Below are 25475 nucleotides of genomic sequence, written 5' to 3'. Positions count from 1 at the left end.
TTATAATAGTACAATACCATAATCCTAACCCAAAACATTTATATATATAATAAAAAATGCCCAAAGAAGGTTGAACAACTTATGAAAACATTAAATCATAAGCCCAACATTTGGATAAAATGGTGATTTTTCTTGGCCCCTTGTAAAAATTAGTAATTCAATTTAATCCTTTATATTATAACCCTAATAATGTATAATGTTTTATCTCGACCCTCGCCCAGCCCCAGGGGATGGGAAAGTGTAGAACATAGGGAGGCGTGGCAAGCTGGTAATGGAGAGAATAAAAAGGAGGCAGTTGGCCGTTTCCTACTAAGCAACCTGCGGCATTTGTTCCGGTTCTCCTCTTTTTTGTAACACACACACACACACACACACAACAGAAAACCGAAACGAAAAATCATTGTCTCTCCATTCTTCCCACTTTGTGTTTTTTTTTTTGGTCCTAAAAGATAATGCAGAAAGTCAGATAAACCATTAGAGATTTAAGTTTATGATTTCAACAGCATTCCTTAAATCCAGAATTACAATAATCACGAAATGATTTTAATCATTTTCTCAAGAAATAAAGAATACAGCTAACTTGTGTATATTAAATATGAAAATATAAGAAGTGGTGGGGGGTTTTGGATTTAAACAAGAGAAAAGGCTTCATCTTTTGGTTGTTTTTGGATATTTAATGGATTTCTGGCAAGACTTGCTTGCAAGTAATTGGGGAAGAGAATTCGTGGCGGGAGGATTCGGTGGCATTGCCGGCACAATCGCCGGCCACCCACTCGACACCCTTAGAATCCGACAACAAAGCTCGAATACGGGTTCAGCTTTTAGCATCCTACGGCAGGTTGTCATCAAGGAAGGACCTGCTGCCCTCTATAAAGGCATGGGTGCACCATTGGCATCGGTCACTTTTCAGGTTTCTTCTCTAATCCATTCAATCAATTTTGTTGTTTCTTGGATCATAAGTTATGTTGTAGAGAGATTAGAACACCTCTTTATAATAGTTTTATTTGCCTATTAAGATTTTGCTCGTTGTAAAAAGGTGGTTGTTATACACCTATAACATCTTGTTATAGAAGATTATTGTTGTAAACCTGCTATATAATTCACGTAATTAATTTCCGTCGAATAGAAAAAATAGAAATTATGTTAAAAACAAGTAGAAATCAAATCAATAAAATTAAAAGATGTATAGTAAGTGTGGGCATTATTGTTTTTATGCATATTTTATTTTACATTAATTATGAGGTTCATAATTCTAACAAGTTTAATTAATCAATATGAGTTATGAAGTTAAATTAATTAATTTATCATGATTTATTAAATTCTAGTAATCAATTTATAAGTTCATGATGTTCCAAATTCATAATAGAATATTTAATTAGAAAATTTAATAGTTTATTGAATTGATATATTCAATTCCACCTTTAAGATTATTTTCATTTAAAAAAGTATAATTAGTATATTTTTTTCATGTGAAATCTAAACATTTTATTGAAATGATATTTTAATTAAGATACTTTTTATTTAATAAATTATAGTTAATAGACATTGCTATAATTTTACTTAAAATATTAGATAATATGTTGTTATAGAGAACTAATTTAATAAATATTATATTTTATAATTGTAATTGTTGTTGTAAGTGAAAAATGTTTTAGGATATTAAAAAAAACATAAAAAACACGTTTTACAAGAAACTTGATTGTTATAACAAAATGTTGTTATAGAGAATAACTATTATAGAGATTATCGACTTTCTTGAAATCTTTCTTAAATTTTTTTGACGAAGGGATCTCATTGATGATATTTGCACATGACAGAACGCTTTGGTTTTCCAAATATACGCTATACTTTCACGAGCATTTGACTCATCCATTTTTGCTAATACTGACTCCGTCCCATCCTACAAAGGCGTAGCCATGGCAGGAGTTGGAACCGGGGCCATACAAAGCTTGATTGTCTCACCAGTTGAACTCATTAAAATTCGACTCCAATTATCGAAAAAAACCTCCCCGACCGGACCCATTCACGTCGCTAAAACCATACTCAAAACCGAAGGCATACGAGGACTATTTCGGGGTTTCAATATCACCATACTCAGAGATGCCCCCGCCCACGGCATCTACTTTTGGACCTACGAATACATGCGAGAACAACTCCATCCCGGGTGTCGAAAAACCGGCGACGAGAGCCTGAAAACGATGTGGATATCGGGTGGTTTAGCAGGTGTTAGTAGCTGGATTGGTTGCTATCCTTTGGATGTTGTGAAGACCCGATTGCAGGCTCAGTCGTGGACATCATCGAGAAAAGGGTATGACGGCGTCATCGATTGTGTGGAGAAAAGTGTGAAACAAGAAGGGCATGGGGTTCTTTGGAGAGGGTTAAGAACAACTTTGGCTAGAGCTTTTGTTGTGAATGGTGCTATCTTTGCTGCTTATGAGACTGCAATAAGGTGTTTGATTAATCAACAAAGGAAACAACATTCAGATAGGTCATCATAATCTAAAATAATATCGAAATTATATATGAATTTTAATTTGATGTACAATTTGATACGTGAATTTTAATTTGATGTAATTATATGCATTAAATTTTGATTGTGATTCAAATATGTACAAGAAAATTTAATTTTGATTCAATCATAGACTTTAAAGAAATAAATATATCAAATTATTTTTATATTGGTAAATATAATTATTTATATATGTAATATACAAACATAAAATGATGTTATATTAATAATTTGTAACAATTGGGTCATTTCACATATAAAATTGCACAAAATCAAAATTCATATATAAAATTATATATTAGATTAAATTTAAATGACCCTTCATAAAATTATGTGACCTTTGATTAATTTGTCATGAATTATGTAATTCATTTGTAAATATTTAGATAAATTTTGAAAAAAGTAATGAGAATGAGGGAGATTTTTGGATTTTGAAAGTATATTTCAAGGGTTTGTTGAAGTTATGCTATCTCAAATCAAATTTATAACAGTTTTAAGTACAAGTTTGTTAAAAATATTAAGAGAACTACAACACCTGTGTGTGTTAAAGACGATGATCATCATCACCGATTAATTGGATTACTCGTAAATGTTGAAAACCCCCTATTGAAAATTAATCCCAAATCTTCCTTATTTGGGAATTCATTTTCTTTTTACGGTACTCAAATATAAAAGCCCCAGTTTTCTTTTTTGAATCATATTTTATTTCGCATAATTGGAATATTAGATACTACACGATTACATAAAACCAAAGATATTAAAATATATGAATACATAACAAATATCAAAATTTTAAGCAACATAAATTATTATCTTATAAAAAAAATTATAATATAAATACAAACTACCTTAACCATATGGTTATTACAGAAGAAAAAAAATTATTCAAAAGGAAAAAAAAAAAAGCAAACAAATACTCAAAAGATGTAATTTCAATCCTTGGTACCAAAACAACAAAATACATAGATATAAAAATTACTTTGTAAATTTGCCGATTGATTCTTAACTCAATTGGCATGAGTATTGTTGCCAATGCTAGAGGACGTTAGTTTGAATGCGTTGAAACGCATTATCCTCCTATTTATGAGTTAGAGAGAAACTACATATAATTTTAGACATTGTGTCAAAAAGAACAATTGAAATTCTTATTAAAAAATAGAACATACTTGTGTCAGAATCGTACTCGGAAATATTGCATAGAAACACAATTTTCTCACACTTAAACCATCTTGACCTAAATTCAGAACAAAAAACAGTCATTTTATTATTATTACCATGCAGCAACATCCCAAACTAACATGAAGCTTTTCATGCCTTTCACATAAAATATACCCAACACAAGTTTCAAATAACCGGCTTTGCTTATAAGTCTTTTCCTATAAGTTTTATTTAATAAGACTCCACATATACGTAAAATTTCTAGGAACTAAACTCACATTAGACTATACATACTTCCACTGCATCAAATGGTGAGTTCAATGAAACTACCATATTAACTTACATGATAACCATTTACAGCATCTATGTTGCTCCCACTCTTCATTTTTCTTGAATGTAACTAGTGTCCAATATATTTTCAGACAAAATGGGATCTGATTCCAAGGACCCTCCAAATACATGAAAAAACTTTAAAAATTTGAACATTCCCATGTTGGACATATACTCGGTATTCACACATACACTGGAGTCCAATTCCAAGTAAGATAGTGGAGCATTACTACTATCTATTAACATTACAAGTTCTATATAAACTACAACAAGAATTCCACACAAGGTTCAATTGTTTACATACTCATATCCACACATACACTTGAGTCCTAGTTCAAGTAACATAGTAGAGCATTAGTATCTATCAACATTACCAGTTCTGTATAAACTACAACAAGAGTTCAACACAAGGTTCAATTGTTTACATACTCGTATCCACACATACACTTGAGTCCTCAGTCCTGGTCCAAGTAACATAGTAGAACATTACTATCGATCAACATTACAAGTTCTACATAAACTACAACAAGCGTTCCACACAAGGTTCAATTGTGTACATACACCTATCCTGAAAGATAATCACTCACCACAAAACAATGCCAATCAAAATATCAAAATAGGATTGCTCCAATTGTTAAGAGCATAACTATCTATCAACATTACAAGTTACATAAATTACAGCACGAGTTTCCACCCTAGGTTCAATGTTGTTCCTCCTTACAACCAAGAACATACACATTTACTAAAAGATACTTACTCATCACAAAGCGAAGCCATTAGGTCACGCGGCGATGCCCAAATTGGAAGATCAAAATAAGATTGCTTGAATTGCTCCTCTTGCTGATTACACATTGCTTCCGCTATGTCACACAGATTCAAAACATCACGAATTATCATTTCTTGAGCTTCTGCCTGCATTTCAAATATGTTTTAAATGGAAACTCAAAACTTAGGGTTTGAATCCAGCAGTCATATACATTTTCAACAGATTCATACTAATACATAAATTTAATTTTGTTAAAAACTGATTAAAATTCCATAATTTACCTGCAAAAGAAGCTCATCAACCAAAGAAAAAACGTTATCCTTATCTTTCTTCTCCGAATCTAAAGACGACGTCGTTCTCCTCTCCTCTTCGGTCTCCCTTAGTTTCCTCCTTTCTTGCTGTTGAATTTGGAATCCTAAAGCCCTCTCTCGCATTGCGTTCAATGCTTTCGACAAAGTCTCCCACTCCTCGATCTCTTTCTTGTACTTCTCCTTTACTCTGAGAAGACTTTTCCTCTTCCACTCTTTCCTTCGTTTCTCCTCTTCCTCGGGATCCACGGCTGCCGCTGCCGGTTCTGTGAGAACGAGGCGGCGCTTCTTGCGCTTGTATATGAATCCGTCGTCGTTGCAGAGCTCCCAATCGTCAGCGGCGGTGGCCGTTTGAGATGACGACGGTGTGTCCATTTTGGGAGGGGTTTCCCAAAATTTTGAAATTGAATGAATTTTTCGAGCGAGAGTGAGAAAGAGAGCGTAAGCTAGCATAATGGTTGCTTAAGTTGGGTCGAACTCCTTAGATTTGGGCCTAAAGATAAAAAAGGTAAAATATGCCATAGGTTCCTTTACTCTTTACAAATTTGAAATTTAATCTCTATACTTCTATTTTCAAGAATTTAATCGCTTTACCTTCCAAATTTCAAAAATCAGGTATAATTGTTAACATTGTTAAATTTATTGGTGTGAAATTTTGAAATTAAAAGATACTCAATGGGTAGTAATGTAACTAAAAAGTTGGCATTGTAATAAACCTAAATTTAACAAAATAATCTTAACACTGTTAATAGTTAGACTGAAATTTTGAAATATAAAAAATAAAGTGTAAATTCCTAAAATTAAAAATATAAGAACTAAACTTTAAATTTGTAAAAAGTACATGGCTTATGAGATATTTTAACAAAAAAAACTATTTGGCCCAAAATACATATAAATTTGAACTTTTTATTTTAAAGTTAGTACCTAATATTTTTTTGAAAAAGAAAAGTTCTTTTGCCACATAATTTTCCATGTAATCCTCACAATCACCTTCGCCGGAACAACTTTCTGCACTGTCGGACTCGTCGGTGGCCTTGCTGGATTCTTCTTCTTCTACCTAACAATCCTCGTCGGAACACCTTCCTCTCCGGCGTAGTCCCCCACGTGTTAAACAACATTTCAAATATAAACCCGCTTGAGCCCCCTGGTTTCCTGTTAACAAACTTTCTTTTCCTTAATTTTATTGACCTTTCAAAGAAAACAAAAAACATTCCAAATGTAAACCCAAAGAGTTCATACATTTTTGTTGACACTTCACATTTCAATTCATAAGAGTCCAATGTATACACTCTTTCTCAATTTATCATCACCCATTCATACACGGAAACGTTCAAAAATAAAAAATAATTCAAAAGACTTGAAAAAGCAAAAACAAAGGGGAACGTGCAAGTCCAACCCCAGTGGTTGCCTGAAACCGTTGTTTGCAAAAGCCAACGCCCTCTCTTTCCAGCTTCGTTTCTGCAATAATTTTGCTCCCACCGCCGCACCGTCCTTTTCCACCCCAACTTTTAAATCCATGGTCGCACGGACTACGTCAAAAAGGAAGGTGACGAACGAGCTACCCACCTAGAAAAAGGCAAGGATTGTTTGGAAAAAGAAGAATCCGAGGCCACCGGTTGGCCCTGGGACCCATAATGGTGAGTTTTGGATTTTAGTAGTTTTAGATTTTATTTTTTCAATAAATGACATGGAAATTTTTTGTATTTTTATTTAGATAATGGGTTGGTTCATCCGTTTAAACTCGAAGTTCATTCCGAAAAGTGTAAGAGTTTGAGAAAAATATAGCTTAAAAATGAGTTTAAACAAAAAATAAGACCTGTTTTCTAAATAAGTAGAGTCTCGAGTAAGTTTTTTTAGCTCAAGTCCAGACGAAATAAAATTTCCTAAATTTTTTCCTTGCTTTTGTTTACGACTATTTTGTTATTATAGTTTGATTATTGTATAACTTTTGTTTTATTATTAATTTTGCTACTATTTTAAAGGTTTTTACTTGTTAATTTGTAATTTTCTCAGTGCTATTTAAGTATGAAGCTTTTTTTAAATGTATTTTCAATTTGTTTGGAAACTTTTATGTTAATATGTTTAGTGTATTTGATATATTATATTTTTTTAATTTATTTTTATATAAAAAATTAATACGAGTGAATTGAACCAACTTGGGTTTAACATTTTTTATTTGGGTCAATGTTAGATGAAATTTTAAGCTTATTTTCTTGGGTCGAATCAAATCTAAAAAATAAACCTAAAATTTTACATCGACCGGCCCGATTTAAACTATAATGAAATCTATTTTTATTTTATGTTTAAATTTACATGTCATTTACTTAACCATCATGTGAATATGCTTTTAATGATTTAACTAAAATAGACTTGAAAAAAAAGTAAAAATAATAGTTGTAGTAGTCAGAGGCGAATCTAAAGAGGTTAGCATGAACCCTAGTCCCCTTAAATTAAAAACTTGCTATTTAAATCTTTTAATTTTTTTAAATTTAAAATTAATAAAAATAAAATAATACTTTAACTCTCTTAAAATTATAAAAATTTAATTTAATTTTTTAAAATTTTATAATTTTTATTCTGCCCCTAAACAATTATCGTGGTTTAATAATTATCTAACTAAAAACTATTGAATAGTCACATATCTATTTAAATGACTATGACACAAGTAAGAGAGAGAAAGAGAAATGAGGGAAAAGGAGTCGTCTTTATCAACAACCGAAGGGATTTTAAAAGGGCCCTTAAAGCGAGGAGATTTTAATAGAAAAAGAAATCGTTGGCAATTGTGCATTTGCTTTCAATTATCTGACTAACATCTCTCCTCCATTTCGGGAGAAAAAAACAGAGAAAGAAGAAGCCTTTGGAACCAAACAAGCCTTCTTCTTCCTCTTTAACCTTCTTTTTGTTTGCTTTATAACCCAGATTTTGATCCAATCCTTTCTAGTTTTAAAGATAAAAAAAAAATCCAGTTGTTCAGACAAGATTCCCCAAACTTAAGCTTGTTCTGTTTTCCCGATACATAAAAAAAATGTTAGAAGGAAAAGCATTAGTGGAAGACACAGATATGCCATTGAAGATGCAGAACCAAGCTATGTCTTCAGCTTCCCAAGCTTTGGATCTTTATGATGTTTTTGACTGCAAATCCATTGCTGGTTTCATAAAAAAGGTATCCCCTTTTTTTTTTCTCCATTTCTTTTTGGTTCTACCTATTTTGAATATTCAACAAATTGACCTGCTTTGATTAATGGGATAGGAGTTTGATGGGGAATATGGGAATGGATGGCAATGTGTGGTGGGTTCAAATTTTGGGTGTTTTTTCACTCATTCCAAAGGGACTTTCATCTACTTCACATTGGAGAGACTCAAGTTCCTTATCTTCAAAGGTGCTTCCTCACCTTGATGTCAACTGTTTCATGGTTTATTGTGAATGTTATCCATTTTGATGGACCCATTATCTGTGTTTTTTTTACTTTTGAAATGATGACATCTGCTTCTCTCATCTTTTCCTTCCTTCCAACTATCGTGGTTTATCTCATGATGATATTGGTTAAAATGTGTCATTGCCCTTTCTACTTTTCAACAATTTTGTTTTTGTTTTTGTTTTTTTTTAATTTCAAAATTTTTTGTTATTGTAAAAATTTGAATTTAATAAAATAATTTTAATAATATTAACCGTTCAACTTAAAAATTAAAATTAAAAAAACGAAGGATTAAAAACTAGAAATAATAATAGTACAAACATTAAATTTTAAATCTGATGTAGGATATTTTAACTGATGATATTATAGGGCAAAAGATAATGTAGAATAAATGATGTCATGGTTATGATGGGAATCTGGTTTTTATCCAAATTGCAGGATTCTTATTATTATATATCTTTTTCAATTAGGGATGACAGCTAATTGCAAATTTTAATATTTTATATTTTCAATGTGAATTAATTAAGTTATGTGAATATTTAAAATCCATTAAATATTTTTATTTCATAAATTACATGATTTTCATCCATATTTTTAAAACCGAATTGATAATTAACCCGTTCTTATTCACTTTTAATTAAATAAATTATTAAAAATTTATAAAAATTTAAAAATTATAAAACCTGATTCCATGGCACCAATTCTTTTTATTACTGTCAATAAGTTTCTTTCCCTGCTCTTATACCCCACATTTCAAATAAACAAATTCAAACTTGAAAAGAATCTTTTTGATTCTCAAAAAATAAGAGGCAAAGGGACTAATCGAGAAAGATCTCTTGTTCTTATTATGAAATCGTGTGATTGGATCCGTAGATGTTTGGTAAAAGAATCTTCTCTTTTGAGAATAATCGAAAACGGAAATTGTTCAATTGGAACATGAAAACATGATTGAATTTGTCCTAGTTATTCTTCGGGATAGAGTGGAAGAAGGGAGGAGATTCTCGAACGAGTGGAAAAGGACCCAAGCCAATTCTTGATCTAATCGATTTCATTTGATTTCAACAACTTGATTCTTATTTGACCTCTAGACATGAGGTGAGTTACATAGACAGTGATGCAAAACCCTTGACTTCAACAGTGAAGTTTTCTAATGTTCGATCGAGGTATATGTTTTAACACGGATATTTTCAACTTTTTTAAAGTTGAAATATGTATCAAGCACGAATATTTTAAGAAAACAAACAGTTCGGGTAACATAAGCAATTTTATCTGTGCTGCAGTTCTCAGTCCATTTCTTTTGTCCATTTAAGTGATACTATCATAAAAGGCATAGCAATGAAGACAAATTATCAATGGAATTGGCAGAGTTTTATGGAGAGTTTCGTGTAATTTCGCATCGTTAGTTCCCCCTATTGAAAATGGAAAGAACTACAGTTCGAGATTTGTCTAATGAAGCTAGCAAATGAAATCAACATGCTAACAACCACCCATAATTAGCATATAATTTATATTCAAGCAAAGAAACAAGAAGATTATCGAAAACGGTTTTAACTTAGATTCTACGGATCAATCATCTGTCGACTAAGAAATGGCATCTATCAAAGAATGATCAATCAATATAAGTCTCGATAGTTATGTAAATCATAAAACAGGAGTCAACAATGGCTTACATTTAAAGTGTGCCTCCAAGTTGCTTATTACGAGATCCGCCATTGATTTGCTTGTTTCTTCGGTGTCGCTACCAACATGGGGTACTAGGACAATGTTCTCAAGTGAGAATAGTTGCTCTGGTACATTAGGCTCGTTTTCGTACACATCAAGTCCAGCTCCGCCTAACCGACCTTCAAGTAATGCAGATACAAGCTCAGGTTCATCGACATGGGCACCTCGTCCGATGTTGATAAGAATACCTTTAGGACCCAATGCATCAATAACTTTCCGGTTAATGATGTGGTGAGTTTCCTCCGTCAAAGCGCATGCCACGAAAAGGATTTGACAATCAGCAGCCAAATCAACAATGTTTGAGTAGTATTTGTAGTTTGTATTTGGTTTCTTAGATCTCGAGTGGTAACTGATAAAGCAGTTGAAAGCTTCGGCTCTTTTTGCTATTGCTGATCCGATCCTGCCCAATCCGATAATTCCAACTGATTTACCGCTGAACTGGAAGAGGCGAACAATAGTAAATAAAACGAAAAACAAAAACGAAGAGAACGATCTAATTCAAGCTAGGTACAGAGAGTTCATATATAAATTCACGAAAAGGACTTCATGTAGCACCTATTGTGGATGAACTCGATAAACGAACCAATGAGCTAGGCAAAAAGAAGTCAATGCTAGAGATCTTAGTGGCAAACAAAGAAATTCTAGTCCCCCCGTGTGTCAATTTTGTCCTCTTTTCAAAGATTATTCCACGGTTCATCATTTTTCCTACTTCCCTATACGATCATTGTTGGTTATCTGCATTTTCAGCAAAGGGGAATGAACTTGATACAACATTTTTGTCCGACATATTTAGGTCACTAAGACAAAATCAATCAAGAACAGATAGAACAGATAAAATCCAAGTCCCGAGCTACAACCAAACCAGTTATTAATATCACAAATTTCGAACTTGTTCTCGATCAAAATGGTACCGGAAGCCGACAGACGCAATTGAACAACATTACCAATCACGTAGCAAGGATAATTACATCCGTAAGTTCCATTATATGCAAATGCAAATTGATAGAACCCAATCAAACCACACAAAAAATCGAAGCTTACCGGCGTCCAACACTAACGGAAAGGAAAAAACTCCGACAGGACGGTGTTTACGAATTTAAACAACTGGATTAACAAATTAAAAGCCTAACTCATCTATCTAAACCAGGTACCAATTTCATAAATCTCGAACTCGTTCTCAATCGATTAATACGATGGTAAAAGACTAACAAAATGAACTTACAATGATCTTGAATTTAACAAAATAAATTTAACAATGTTAAAAGTTGTACCTGAATTTTAAAACGTGAAAAGTAGAAAGACAATATGTTCCTGAAAATAAGTAGAATTCCAAATTTGTGAAGATTACGTAATTATAAAAGATTAGCTGTTCAATCAACATTTCAATTCCACATATTGATAATCGGACTAATTTTCAATTTTCGTAAGCAGAGGGGCTAAAATTCATAATTAGAAACTAAAACCCACCAAACAAGAACACAATTTTTAGTAAATTGGATAAAAAATACAAAAATCAATAAAGAAACAATGAGAACATGAAGAAAAAAAAAGGAAAACCCAGAAACGAACCTTTGAAGCCAATGCAAAATCACCATTGATCCAATTCCCACTTCTCACAAACCGATCACAAACACAAATTTTCCTCAAAACAGCCAATGCCAACCCAATACCCAAATCAGCTACATCATCAGTCAACACATCGGGGGTGTTAGTCACTTTAATTCCCTTCTCTTTACACTTACCCAAATCGATCTTGTCGAGGCCGACGCTATAGCTCGCAACGATCTCCAAATTGGGCAATGAATCGATCATATTTGCATCGGCTCCGATTTTGGTGTTTCCCACCACTGCTTTGATGGAACTCGAGTGGGTCTTTAAAAAATCGGGTTTGGGAGCTGAATGGTTCCATAGCTTGAAGAGGTTGAATCGGTTTTCAAGCTGGTTTTCAAGGTATTCCGACATTGGACATGTCATTAGGACGCCAATGTTGTTCATGTTTGTGCTTTTGTGTTTCAACTTCCAACTAGAGGGTGACAGACTTTAGGTTATCTGCTATAAATTAAATGAAGGGTAAACTACACTCATGGTCACTAAACTGTTAGTAAGTTTACTTTTTGGTCACTTAACTTCAAAAAGTTACAAAATGATCACAGAACTATTTGAAAGTTTTTATCTAAGTCACTGGGCTGTTAAAATCATTATTTATGGCCTTCTCAGTTTACACCGACCGTACCAATTGAAAGCTATCTTTCCTTTTCTCTTCTACAATTCAATTTTTTTATAAAACAACTTTGAACGTTATGAATATGCAAACAAAAATCTAAATAACATTGACTGTCAGATCGATTTAGATTTAATGTATTCTACTTGCCAATGGCTATTGATCCACCTTACTGATTGTCGAATCGTTGCTTGGAGTTTGTTAGTTGAACTATCTTTAAAAAAAAACTTAACAACCTAATCACTTAAATAAAAACTTTTGAATAGTTTCGTGATCATTTTTTAACTCTTTTAAGTTGAGTGATCAAAACGTAAATTTACTAATAATTTAGTGATATTAGGTGTAGTATACCTTTAAATAAATTATTAAAAAAATCATAAAAAATTTAAAAATAGAGAAAATTGATTCAACAAGTTCAACATTTTTTTTTGGTTCAGCTCAATCGATTTGCACCGATTCGCGAGTTAATCAATTTAACAAATTTATACTTCAATGTTTATAAAATTTTTCATTTTAGTTCTAATAGATATATTATTAGGTCAATTTGTTGAAAGTTTTAGATTTAGATCAAATTAATAGAATGTGTAAACATTAGAGAGTTAAATTTATTATAAGACCAATAAACAAGCCCACCTTTTGCAACAAACAACAGCCCAACTGAAAATTTTAATTTCAAAAAATTAAGTAACAAAATAAAAAAATTACTAAACTAAAATCAAGTGTACAGTTATCCAAAAGTCCCATAACTCTATAAAATTATCACATAGTCCCTCTTTTAAGAGTTGAAGAAAAAAATAGGTGTTTCTCTTTTGTACACTCTAGTTTCAGGGCCAGTTATTCATTACTTTCGAAAAGTGCTGTGAAAAAATACTTTTAAGAAGTGCTTTTGAAAATTTTAAGTGTCTGGCATTGCTTTTAAAAAGTGATTTTGAAGAATAAAATGTCCATTTTAGACATGATATTATAAAGTAATAAATATGTATTTAAATAATGTTCAAATTAGTTAATATTATGATATTTTAGCAAAAATATAAAAAAATTATTATAACTTATTGTTAATATTTTAATATATAATATTAATTTTAAATATTTCTAAGTAATTAATATTAATTATTTATTAAATTTAATTAGAATATATAAATTATATTTAAATATTTAAATATAATAATTAAATATTTTTAATTAGATATTGACACAATTGTATTATTATAAAAATTATTTTTTTACTTTTAATTAATGCTTTTAACATATTTGTATTATTTTATTTTAAAATGTATTTAAATATATAACTCATATTATATGTAAACATAACATAAAAAATATAAACCTAACAAATTAAAATATTACATATATTTAGATTGAAGTTTTAAAAAGGGATAATATTTGAGATATCAAATATTTGAGTTATCAAAAAGAAGCTATTTGTGTGTGTGACTGGGTAAAAAAGTAAAAGAGCTGCTTAAGAAGCACTTTTTGGCTGGAAATTGAGAAAATTTCTGCTTTTTCATCCGCCGAAAATCACTTCCCAAACGTTAAAATTCTCTCCCAAATGAAGTGCATTTTTTTTACTTTTCACCCAAAAAACACTTTTCACCCAAAAAGTGCTTTTCAACTGGGTAGAAGAATGGGCCCTCAGGTTAATGATTGGGTTCTAGCTCTAGTTTTTGGTCTTTTAAAGAAGATAAATATTAAATTTATATATGTAATTTGATTTAGTGTGTAATTTGATACACGAATTTTGTTTTAGTACAATTATATACATGAGGTTGGATTTGTGTTTCATATATATGTATATATATATGAAATTTTATTTTTGATTCAACTGTACACATTTAAAGAAATAAATACATACATTTATTTTCATATTAGATTAATATAATTATTTGTATATGCAAAATATAACACAAAATGGCGTTGAATGATATTTCATATTAGGTCAAAGTTTATGTATAGTTTTGATATTTATTCCTTATTTGAACTAATCCAAATTTTATTTCTATTTAATTTATAATTAATTTGTAATTTTTTAGGTAAAAGGACTATAGTAGTCTCGGTGCTTGAATTTGGTATCAAAAGTTTATTATGGTTCAATTATGTACTTGAACTTGACTTGGTTCAATTTGGTACTTGAAATTGGCTTATTATCCAAATTAGTATTTATGGAAAATGACTTATTTGAATTATAAGGCTAAGTTTAGGTACTAATTTGAAGAAAAAAAACAAATCCAGGTACCTAATTGGACAAGAAAAACCCTTAGGTATCAATTTGAACCTTGAAGCCAAGTTTAGGTACCAAATTGTATATTTACCTTAAAAATTATCCAAAACATTATATCAGAATCTGAGGATGGTAAACAGTAACACTATAAAAAAACAGTTGAAGACCTTCGTTGGAATAAACAACACGGCATCCCCATTGCAAGAGGAACCAAAAGGAAATATCAGAATCTGAGAGAAATTTCAAAGACATGGAAAATGATTCGTTGCAGACATCTTTAGCATGGCTTCGCGATATTCTTCAAGGTAAAATAGGCCATGGATTCGATACCAGAGTTCTCCAAGGACTACGCGTTATCCATGTCGAAAAGGGATTTATGCGATTTGATTTCGTTGTTCCAAAATCTGTCTCTGTATGAAAATCTCAATTCAAATTCTGGGTTTTCTTTTTTTCTTCACTAAATCTTATGATTATTTCTTCGATTATTCAACAATCTTTGATGGGTTTTTCAAATTTCTGGATTAATTTATAGGATATTGATGGAAATTGGAATGTTGGAGCTTTAGCATCGTTGGTCGATCTCCTCGGTGCTGTTACTATTTTCTCGTTTGCCAATCGTGTCGTTACTTCTGTTGATTTCAGCGTTTCGTATTATTCAACAGCTAAGATTCAAGTTAAGGATTTCTTGCTTACTTGTGGTTTTCTTTTTGTTTCATTCATAATTTAGCTCTTGAATTATACTAAAAATTTTCACTTTGATAGCTAAACTTTTTACTTAAGAGTATCATTTTTGTCGTAATTTACCCCTAAAAGTGGACAAAATGATAATTTAAGTAGCGGAAGGAGAAAAGGTAAAATATGCAGTTAGTCCTCATACTTTGACAAAATTTGAGGTTAAGTTTAAAATTAGGTCTTCTAACTTTTTTGATTTAAAAATCCTAGTATGATCATTAAAATCGGAAGATATTTCATTAAAATTTTGTCAATTTGGCATGTTGATTACGCTATTCTTATGTGGTGTGATATATGATTGACAGAAAATAAATATATTAAGATAATAAATTTTAATAGAAACTACCATGATAATGATTGGACTAGGATTTTTAAATAAAATGTAAGAGGGTTGAATTTTTAACTTTTAAAGTACATGGACTCAATCTCAAATTCTATAGAAGTACAAAGGACTAATAGCATTTTATAACCAAAGAGAAAACTAGTCCAGGGGCTAATTTATAGGATATTAATGGAAATTTGATTGTTGGAGCTTTAGCATTGCGTTACTACTTTCTCGTTTGCCATTTTATTGCTTAATCGTGTGTTTTGTTTTGTTTTGTTTTATTCATAATTTAGCTCCTGAACCATCGAGCTTTTTCACTTTAGTCCCTACAATTTTTATCCACTTTTGGTGCTTGAAAGTATTATTTTGTCAGTAATTTACCCCTAAAAGTATAAAAAAGGTATGACTTTGTTACATTGTTGTTGGTTGACATTAAGCTTTTCGAGATAAACTGACATAAAATGGTAATTTAAGTATTAAAAATGAGAAAACAGTACAGTTCTAGGATTAAATCTTGGATGCTTATTTTTTTAATAGATAAATGGATAAACTACATTGTTAATCAGGGGTAGTTTCTATTTCAGTCACTTAATTTTTTTTGGTTAATTAGATCACCTCAAAAAAGAAATTGATCAAATTGGTTATTCTAGACTAACAATGTATCTGTACAAAAAAAATTTTAGGGTGATCAAAATAGGAACTACCTTTTTTAGAGTGATTGATTGATGGGTAGTTTACTCTAATTTTAGAGTGATTAATGTGGAAATGCACAGTTAGTCTTCTGTTACCATTTAATGGTAGAGTGACCAACTTGATCCATTCTTAGTTTGGGGTGACATTAAAAAAAAAAATTGGGTGACCAAAATAAGAACGACTCCTATTTAAAGTGACTAATGAGAAAATTTAAATGAATTCGAAGGTGTTTTGATGGATATTTTTGAAATGATTTGAGTGTTGTAGGAACATGTGGAGATAGAATCAAAGGTTAGTGCAAACAAAGGAAACCTCGTACATGTGGTGGTTGAAGTTAAAAGGAAAGGAAATGGTGAAGTAATTGCTGTAGGTAAACTATGGATGGCCTCAAATAAACTCAGTGTTGCTCAAGTGAGTAATCTTTGACAATTTGATCCATAAATTAAGATAAAATTATAATGAAAATGTGTTGATTTATAAATATCGAGATTTGAACCCTTACTATATGTCTGATTGTACTAAGTGATTTCTATACTTTATGTTTGATCGTACTAAATACATGATTTCTACACTTATGATATAATTAATAGTATGATTATTAATTTAATATTCACTCAATCTCGTTAGAATTAATTTTTGGAGCGACGATTATTCAAATTTAAGTTATTTTTGGATAGATAAACTCTTAACTAATAAATCATAATTTAGGTTTAAAAAATTATTATAATCATAGATGAAATAAATTGATAATTTCATTTAAGTGTGACACTGACAACCCTTGCTTTCCCTTTATTCCAATTTCAAGAAAGTTAAGGAAAGGAAAGTATAGAGATGTGAAATATTATTTCTCTTCTTTTTCTTTTTTCGTTACAAATTTGAGGAAGGGTAGGGGCATAGCAAAATGAGAAAATTTTACTTGAGCCCTCCCAATCATTAAATTATTTTATTTAAGTTTTTTAGCTCTTAATTGAATTGGAAATTTTTGTTTTGGTTCCTCCAAGAAAATGAATAATGCAATTTAATCTTTTCTAACTTTGGTCCTCCAAAATTTTTAGCTTTAGTCCCTCCAAAAAACATAACTTTATCTCGACTCTTAAACAAAATTTCTGACTTCATCCTCTATGAATTTACTGGGATTTGAACCTAAATTTGTCTAAAAGAAGTGAAAATTAACAAGATTTTGGCCAGGTTGAGTAATGTAATACCAACTCATTTACATGTCTGCTATTTGTACAATAGTTTGAGCCTTGCTTCGGAGTGCCATACTCATTTGTATGAATCACATTACTTTAACTTGCATAAATCGCTTACATTACTTAATTTTAAAATACTTTTATATATTTAGAAAATCGTATCTTTATATTTATGTTTAGAAATGTGTATTTTAACAAAAATGAAGATTATGAGTGACTCTGATAAAATCCAGTCCAACAAATAAGGGTGCCAACAGGGGCAGGCGAGAATGGTGGCTAATGTGCCTTCCCCTCTCAAATTTTGAAAATTTCATTTCTCTTAATTTTTTTGAAAATATTAATTAAACCTCCATGTTTTTGAAAAATCTCATTATACCTTTTTTATTTTTCTAAAAAAAATTAATTGAATTTTCCTAAATTTTTAAAAATTCTCATTAATCTTAAAAAATTTTAAAATTTTTAATTAAACCCTAATTTAAAAAAAAATCTTACTAAACTCCTAAAGCTTTTGAAAAATTTGGCCCTCAGAAACTTAGTCTTTCCTTGTTGGTGATGTTGATGTGGTCTTTAACTCCTTTTCTTTGGCCAACAAGAAACCTTGAAATGGTCGCTAAAAATATTCCGTCTTACATTTTCACTACGTTTATATCAATGCAATAAGAGAAATAAATAACGACATCCCTATCGTAAAAAAAGGGGGCAAAAGAGAAAAGGAATTACTTGAAAATGGAAGGTGGTGATTCCTTGAAGACAGCCCTAGCATGGCTTCGTGGTGCTATTAATGGTAAAATAGGCCATGGATTGGAAGCTAGAGTCCTCCAAGGACTTCGTGTCACCCATGCCGAAAAGGGTTTTATGCGATTCGATTTTGTTGTCCCAAATACTGTCTCGGTATAAAATTTTTCATCCCAAGTTTTCTTTGTTGATTAAATTCAGGTTAAAATGTGTTGTTAGCCTCTGTGCTTGTATAAAATTTGATATTTAGTCTCTATATTTTAAAAATCTAAGTCCAATCATTATCGTCATTGGTAGTTTCTATAAATATTTGTTAACCTATTATAATCATTTCCAATCAATCATATGCCACATTGTATGAGAATAGCCTAATCAAAATTCCTAGTTGACAAATTTTTACAAAAAAATACTTACAAGTTTAGAGACTAGGCTAAGATTTTTAAATAAGAAAACCTTAATTTTTAACTTTTTAAGTACATGGACTAAATCTCAAATTTATCAAAATACAGACACAACATATTTTATCCTTAAGTTTATGATAATAGAGTCGATTATGCAACAACCTTTAATGAGAGTTTACTGGTTTTATTTATAGGATGTTGATGGAAATTGGCATGTTGGAGCTTTAGCATCATTGCTTGACCTCATCGGAATAGTTACTATTTACTCCTTTGCCAATCGTGTCATTAGCACGGTTGATTTCAACGCTTCATATTATTCAACAGCTAAGATTCAAGTAAGACTTTCTTACTTAATTTTGGGGTGATATTTTTGGTTTTCAATTTCTATTCTCTGAAACTTACCTTTTTACATCTTTCTATTCTTTTAATTTATTAATTCAACTTCAATTAATAACATTGTTAAAAGAATTTTATTAAATTGGATTATGTGACACTTTTAGGTTTTTTTTTACATGCTACTTTACCAATATTTACATGTGTGGAGGGTTAAATAAGTATATAAAATATTGAATATGAACATATGTAAAAAGTGTATTTATTAAAGATCTATATAAAAACCAAATAAAATTTTGATTGAAATAGTAAAATTTAAAGTTTAAAATTATGGTGTTTTCTTTTCAAATTTTAGTATATGTTTATTTTTATATAAAATATAAATAAAAAAAAGAGATAAAAATACACTTGTAACTATGAGAAATGATTATATGAAACAGAGATGCCACATCATCTTATATTCCTTATCAATTATTTAATGCCATTTCAACATCTTTTTCCATGTCATTGACACATCATTTTGGTAATTTTTTTAACCTGAACCATGAAGCCTAGACCCTAAAACCTTAGAACCTAGACCTTAGACCATGGACCCTGGATCTTGGACCATGAACCCTGGACCCTGCACCTATCAGGGTCGAGGGTCTAAGGTCCAGGGTTTAGGGCTTGGGGTCTAAGGTTTAAAGTTTAGGGGTCTGGGGTCTAACGTTCAAAGTCCAAGGTCCAGGGTCTAGGTTTTAGGGTCCAATGTTCAAGTTAAAAAAATTACCAAATTGGTGTGTCAATAATATGGAAAAAGATGCTGAAATGACATTAAATAATTGATAAAGGATACAGGATGATGTATCGTCTCTATTTTATACAATCCTTTCCCTATAACAATATAAATTACTTTATAAAAAAAACATGATTTTCTAGATTTTTCAATTGAGTTGATGCCTGGTTGACAAGCAACCCCAACTTATTATGTGTGAGTTTTTTTAGATTGATTTTAACAAAAAATGATAAAAAAGACAAAAACACCCTTGTAATACTGTAGCTTACTTTTATAAATGCATGATTTTTTTAGTTATTTCTCACTTGAGTTAGTACTCAATTGACTTGCAACTCTAAATCAATCAATAATTGTAAGTTTAGTATGTATATATTTGCTTCAACTCGGTTTCAAATTAGCCATGTGAACAAGTTGTTTATTTTAGAGTTGGCACACAATCCAATTTGTCGAGAGTACTTTAACAAATTTATCATTAATTGAGCTTCAATTATTAAATCAAGAGAATAAAGGAATTAAATTTTAAATGTGCGAAGAGTAAAAAAATTAAGACCGAAATTTATATTTATAAGTTATGTAATTGTGTAGGAGCATGTGGAGATAGAATCAAAGGTTACAGCAAATAGAGGAAAGCTTTTACATGTGGTGATTGAAGTTAGAAGGAAAGGCAATGGAGAGGTAATTGCTGTAGGAAAACAATGGATGGCTTCAAACAAACAAACGCTTGCTCAAGTGAGTAATGTTTGACAACTAAAAAAAAAAAAAGGACACATGTAATAAATATTTGACAACTAAATAAAACATGTAATAAATATGTGAATTTTCAAATAATTTACACCGTCTTAATAATTGATTTGAGTTCAAATCTTATCATGTCTAATCTTTTCTTTTATTATCATATCATGAAATAGTTTAATATAAATGAGTAGTGTTTTGATTTTATATGATTAAAGTTGTTACAAAGGTTAAAATATACAATAGATTCATGTATTTTTTTAAAAATTTGAAATATAGTCTTTGTACTTTTATTTTCAGAAATTTAATTTTTCTACTTTTAAGATTTTAAAATTTTGGTCCAATATGCCGTTTTCACATCAAGTTGTTCAACGTCTAAGTCTAGACTGACAGCCAGACCAAGTATAACTCGAATAGATGACATCTTGACCACCGGAGAAAAAATTTCTTCGAAATCAATTCTAGCCTTGTACCTGGACTTCTTCTTGTTATATTTAGTTTTGAGTTTGTATACCCATTTATTTTTCAAAACACATCTTCCTATGGGTAACTTCACAAGATCATAAGTTTGATTATGATGCAAAGAGTGCAATGCTTCTTGCATCGCTTCCATTCTTCTTTGTGATCATCATTCATTACGTCACCAAAGTTTTGAGGCTCTCCCTCGTTCACGACTATCACATACTCACTTGAAGGATATTAATTAAGACCATAAAGAAGTAAAGACATCGAACTTGTATGAAGGAAAAAGATGTTGGTAGCCTCTAATTGTAGCATATCCAATCTTTTGAACAATTGCTAAGGATGACCCATTGAGAATTGGTACACCAATGTAACGCAACTCTAGAATCATATTATATATGTTTTGTTAGAAAGTTTATAAATAATATTAGACATCTCCAAATATTTTATGTAAAATATAAAAATGCTCATAAATATTAAAAAGTGAAAAATTAACAGAAGGCGAAATAGAAATTTAACCTTCAGCCATTTATATTTGTATATCGATTTTTCTATACTCTTAACACCGCACTTAGATGATATATGTTTTTACGAGAATCTGCATGCATATGCATTTTTTCCTATGAAAAAGAACTTGCTGCATTCATTGCTACGCATTTCAATATCAATAGATAGCTTAATGTAAAGTTAAGAGCAAATCTTCTTTCAAATTGAACTCTTATAATAAGCTTTAAAGGCAGTAAATGCTACGTAAAACGTGTCTTAATTGAAAAGCATAAAACTTAAAACTTATTAATGTAGCATTAAGTAATAAATTTTTATTATGCAACATTAGTCAAATCATAAAAGGAAGGACATCCGTTGAGTTTTTCCCTTTTCAGTGTCTTACGAAGGATCTAAATATGGGGCGCGTCTGGTACGCGGGTAAAGTAGAGATGGATTTTATGAGCGGGCATCCAGTAGACTTAATAATCCTCTTTAATGCAATATGGCTATTCCTCTAGCTTAGGACATCTCAATTAGGGATGAGCACAATTGAATTGAATTGAATTGAATTGAGTCAATAAATCTTGAATCAAGTCGAGTCGAGTTAACAATTCCTATTATTTATACTTAATGTCGCGTTTACATGGATCGATTATTTAACTAGAACATGAAATACAAGATTATTTAACTACATAAACAATATAATAGTTTTGTCTTTTAACTTAATAGATAAACATTTATCAAAACGACGTAGTTTTGCCTTTTTACTTTAGAAAAGGTAAACATTTATCAAATCTACGTAGTTTTGCTTTTTCTTATTCAAATTTTCAGATAACTTGAATTGTGTAGTTCATAATCAAGTTAAACTAAAAATTTGATTTTTCATTCGAGTTAATCCGAATAACTCAAATTATTTAATTCAAAATTTAAATTTTTTTATCAAGTTTTTCGGATTGAATTGGATTTTGCTCACCCCTAATATCAATAGTCATATTTTAAATAAACTTTGTATAAACTTTGTATCAATAGTCATATTCAAAATTAACGTCCGTTAGCTTTGCTGGCGTAACATCCATGTGGAAGTTCATGTCAGCAATTAATTAATTTTTAAAAATTTAAACTTTTTATATAAATTTATACTTCTATTACTTTTTAATTTTTTTAAAAAAATTATATATTTTTTATATTTAAAAAAATTAATTAACTGCTAACGTGAAATCCACGTTAACAAAGTTAACTTATATTAAACTTTTTCATCTATTTTAAAATAATTTGATAAATAGTACAAATTTAAAGACTAAAAAAAATAAAAAAATTAAAATATTTTTTTATAAAATTAGAAAATCAAATAAATCACTATACCTGCATCGAATTCCAAACAAAAATGTCATAGAAGTTTAAATGTAATCTAAATTTAGTTCCACAAATTAACCAAACTTTTAGAGTTAGCGCTAAAAAATAAATTGGCAAAGTTGAATATTGTACTTCCATTAATTATATTTATTTGGGTTTTGACTTTATTAATGTTTTTTTATATAATTTTATTGAAAGTAATAAAAATCGAGAAAATAATACGAGCAAAGGGCAGGGATAAGGGTTATTTTCTTACACCAAATTAATTTAAATAACACACTAAATTAATAAATTTCAAACATTATGCATTGAAATAATATAAAATTATAAAATTAGAAATTATGATATTTTTTAAAGGAATAAAATGCGGAGAAAAAAATACGAATAAATGGCCGAAGTAAGATTTTTTTACTAACTTTTTTTCAACTTGCAGGCATCGCAATGGCTCGATTGATTGGAAACGATGAACACATATCTGATGCGGCTAATAACGCGGTATGATTTATTATTTGTTAATCACGAGTTCTATTTATTTAAAAAGGATATACGCAGTATATACAAATAAATTATGTTATCGTAATATTTTTCTGTAATTTAACACTATCAGGACTCGTTCCGAGTATTAAGGGGTCGTGTGAGTGTTTTAAAGAAAGCTCCGGATGCACGATTGATGCCGTACTTGGAGCTAGCCGGATTTGGGTCAGTAGCATTGATCCGGTCCTCTGACTTGCGCTTTGATTTATTATTTGCCCTAGTGGAGCGCGGTGGCGCCCGGAGACCCACACTTTTCATTTTCCGTGCGGGGAGTGCACGGTGACCTTGGAGGATGTTGCGTTGCAGGTTGGGCTCCCAATTGACGGAAGTCCCGTAACGGGAGTATCTTCATTTACCGATCCGGCTGCACTTTGTTATCAGCTCCTAGGAGACTCACCAGGTGACGGTGAGTCATATTTTTCCGGCATAAAATTTACATGGCTGAAAGCCAAAATTGGACAATTATCAGCGAATGCCACTGAAGGTGAGTTGATGTGCGATGCTCGAGCGTACATCATGCATATGGTAGGGGCAGTACTCATGCCTGATGCAAACGGCGACAATGTGCATTTGATGTACTTGCCCCTGTTAGCTGATTTGTCCACTACTAGGTCGTATAGTTGGAGTTTCGCCGTTCTAGCAATGTTGTACCTGGAGCTTTGTCGGGCGACAAACTCGAATGTTTTCGACATCGGCGGATGCCTCATATTGCTGCAGTCCTGGGCGCATTATCGGCTGCCTTTTTGGCATCCGTTAGTCACCAACCGTATGTGTATCCACTGTCACTCAGGTGATAAAATATAAATTGTCATTATTTGTAGTCATAATATATTGACTAATGTTACCAACCCTAAACCCTATATTATTTTTTATAGGTGGACTATTCGTCCAGGCATCGGGAAGTCGTATGATGTCCCGATATACCGCCTCATGATTGAACAGTATGCCCGGGAAGGGGTAAGCTGCTATTCTAATATTCATGACATCTATTCTATTTCTATATCTTACTCACATGTTATGGCTCTAACTCGTTACAATGTTATTAATCATGCAGTTTATATGGATGCCATACCGTAGGCCGAAAATTACAAATGTTGTACCCTTGTCCGCATACGTTGATTCCCACATATGGTGCACTAACGCACCAATTATCAATTTCAACGTAGTCGAGTGGTATCACGGAGATCGGGTGCTACGACAGTTTGGCTGCATCCAACCTATCCCGGATCCGCCGTGCCAGGTGGGGGAAGTTCACGGCATGACTAAGAGAGGAAGATTTCAATTGGATTGGGGAATTAAGCACCGGAAATTTGTGGCACTGTGGAACGATCGATTGCGTCGAATACCTCAGATGGTTATGGCTACCGACCCGCAACCATCATTAGAGTATATACAATGATATTATAGTTGCGGGAAGCCCTATATACTTGGAGGCCAGTCGACTGTAATCCCCCCACACGTGTAGCAACTTGGGGGATCGGACGCAGCGAGCCCGATGGATCCGGATCCGGTGGCATATTATTGTCCGCAACCAGCAGAGCCCGAGCAGGAGCCCCAGCCAGAGCCCGAGCATATTATCGGGAGCACGTTTCTGTTACCGTCTTGAGCAACTGCAAGAAGTAGGATCTGTGTATATTTTCCATAGAGCCAGGTCCCATCCACCTGCACAAGTGGCTTGCAGTGGGGAAATGCCCGCACACATGGATCGAACGTCCAGAACATCCGATGGAAAATCTTTTTTGCTGGCTGTAACTGGTTATCCGGGCCGTAATACGGCCTTGTCTGCAACTCAATCACAGTCCTCGGTACGTACTCTCGCATAGCAGCTATCCAACCTTGAAACTCGTTATACGACGAATCGTAATCCCCATACAGTTGCTCTATCGCCATCTGTTTAGCTATCCATGCCTTCCGATATGAGACTCGATACTGGAATAATGCTTGCATTTCGACAATCAGTATCGAAACTTTAATGGTCGGCATGTCCTTCACCATTGGCATGATACACGTACAAATAGTTTTCGAATCAAGCTTTCCATGATCTTCTGTCATACGTGTTGATGTGCATGTATG

General features: G+C 31.6%; 7 protein-coding genes across 8 annotated transcripts; 5 read left to right on the top strand and 2 right to left on the bottom strand.

Annotated features, from left to right (window-relative positions):
• Positions 1–54: 54 nt before the first annotated feature.
• On the top strand, positions 55–2573 carry LOC107892922 (mitochondrial arginine transporter BAC2). Its single transcript, XM_016817942.2, has 2 exons — positions 55–910; positions 1818–2573. Exons 1-2 carry the CDS (start codon positions 677–679, stop codon positions 2496–2498), a joined length of 915 nt encoding a protein of 304 aa, XP_016673431.1. The 5' UTR covers positions 55–676; the 3' UTR covers positions 2499–2573.
• A 1757-nt stretch (positions 2574–4330) lies between these two features.
• On the bottom strand, positions 4331–6870 carry LOC107891706 (uncharacterized). 2 transcript variants are annotated; one of them, XM_041100472.1, is made up of 3 exons: positions 5045–6870; positions 4755–4909; positions 4331–4458 (listed from the first exon to the last, which is right to left on the bottom strand). In XM_041100472.1, exons 1-3 carry the CDS (start codon positions 5522–5524, stop codon positions 4419–4421), a joined length of 675 nt encoding a protein of 224 aa, XP_040956406.1. In that variant the 5' UTR covers positions 5525–6870; the 3' UTR covers positions 4331–4418. The 2 variants fall into 2 exon arrangements, with proteins under 2 accessions (XP_040956406.1, XP_016672059.2); XM_016816570.2 differs by having other exon boundaries at positions 4398–4909; positions 5045–5588.
• Positions 6871–7749: 879 nt separating this feature from the next.
• On the top strand, positions 7750–8567 carry LOC107892923 (dynein light chain 2, cytoplasmic). The gene is made up of 2 exons (XM_016817943.2): positions 7750–8234; positions 8322–8567. Exons 1-2 carry the CDS (start codon positions 8097–8099, stop codon positions 8466–8468), a joined length of 285 nt encoding a protein of 94 aa, XP_016673432.1. The 5' UTR covers positions 7750–8096; the 3' UTR covers positions 8469–8567.
• A 1452-nt stretch (positions 8568–10019) lies between these two features.
• Positions 10020–12320, bottom strand: LOC107891708 (glyoxylate/hydroxypyruvate/pyruvate reductase 2KGR). The gene is made up of 2 exons (XM_016816572.2): positions 11779–12320; positions 10020–10647 (listed from the first exon to the last, which is right to left on the bottom strand). The coding sequence occupies exons 1-2, from the start codon at positions 12202–12204 to the stop codon at positions 10129–10131; spliced, it is 945 nt and encodes a 314-aa protein (XP_016672061.1). The 5' UTR covers positions 12205–12320; the 3' UTR covers positions 10020–10128.
• Positions 12321–14793: 2473 nt separating this feature from the next.
• On the top strand, positions 14794–16981 carry LOC107891709 (uncharacterized). Its single transcript, XM_016816573.2, has 3 exons — positions 14794–15060; positions 15181–15321; positions 16666–16981. Exons 1-3 carry the CDS (start codon positions 14899–14901, stop codon positions 16822–16824), a joined length of 462 nt encoding a protein of 153 aa, XP_016672062.1. The 5' UTR covers positions 14794–14898; the 3' UTR covers positions 16825–16981.
• Positions 16982–18275: 1294 nt separating this feature from the next.
• On the top strand, positions 18276–20628 carry LOC107892924 (uncharacterized). The gene is made up of 3 exons (XM_016817944.2): positions 18276–18482; positions 18922–19062; positions 20421–20628. Exons 1-3 carry the CDS (start codon positions 18318–18320, stop codon positions 20577–20579), a joined length of 465 nt encoding a protein of 154 aa, XP_016673433.1. The 5' UTR covers positions 18276–18317; the 3' UTR covers positions 20580–20628.
• A 2681-nt stretch (positions 20629–23309) lies between these two features.
• On the top strand, positions 23310–24801 carry LOC121220763 (serine/threonine-protein phosphatase 7 long form homolog). The gene is made up of 5 exons (XM_041100212.1): positions 23310–23363; positions 23476–23567; positions 23624–24154; positions 24278–24359; positions 24457–24801. The coding sequence occupies exons 1-5, from the start codon at positions 23310–23312 to the stop codon at positions 24799–24801; spliced, it is 1104 nt and encodes a 367-aa protein (XP_040956146.1).
• The last annotated feature ends 674 nt before the right edge of the window (positions 24802–25475 follow it).

This window comes from Gossypium hirsutum, chromosome D09, assembly GCF_007990345.1.
Source record: "Gossypium hirsutum isolate 1008001.06 chromosome D09, Gossypium_hirsutum_v2.1, whole genome shotgun sequence".
Classification (NCBI taxonomy): Eukaryota; Viridiplantae; Streptophyta; class Magnoliopsida; order Malvales; family Malvaceae; genus Gossypium; species Gossypium hirsutum.
The sequence above is the reverse complement of the archived record's forward strand: the minus strand, read 5'-3'. Positions and strand labels throughout refer to the sequence as shown.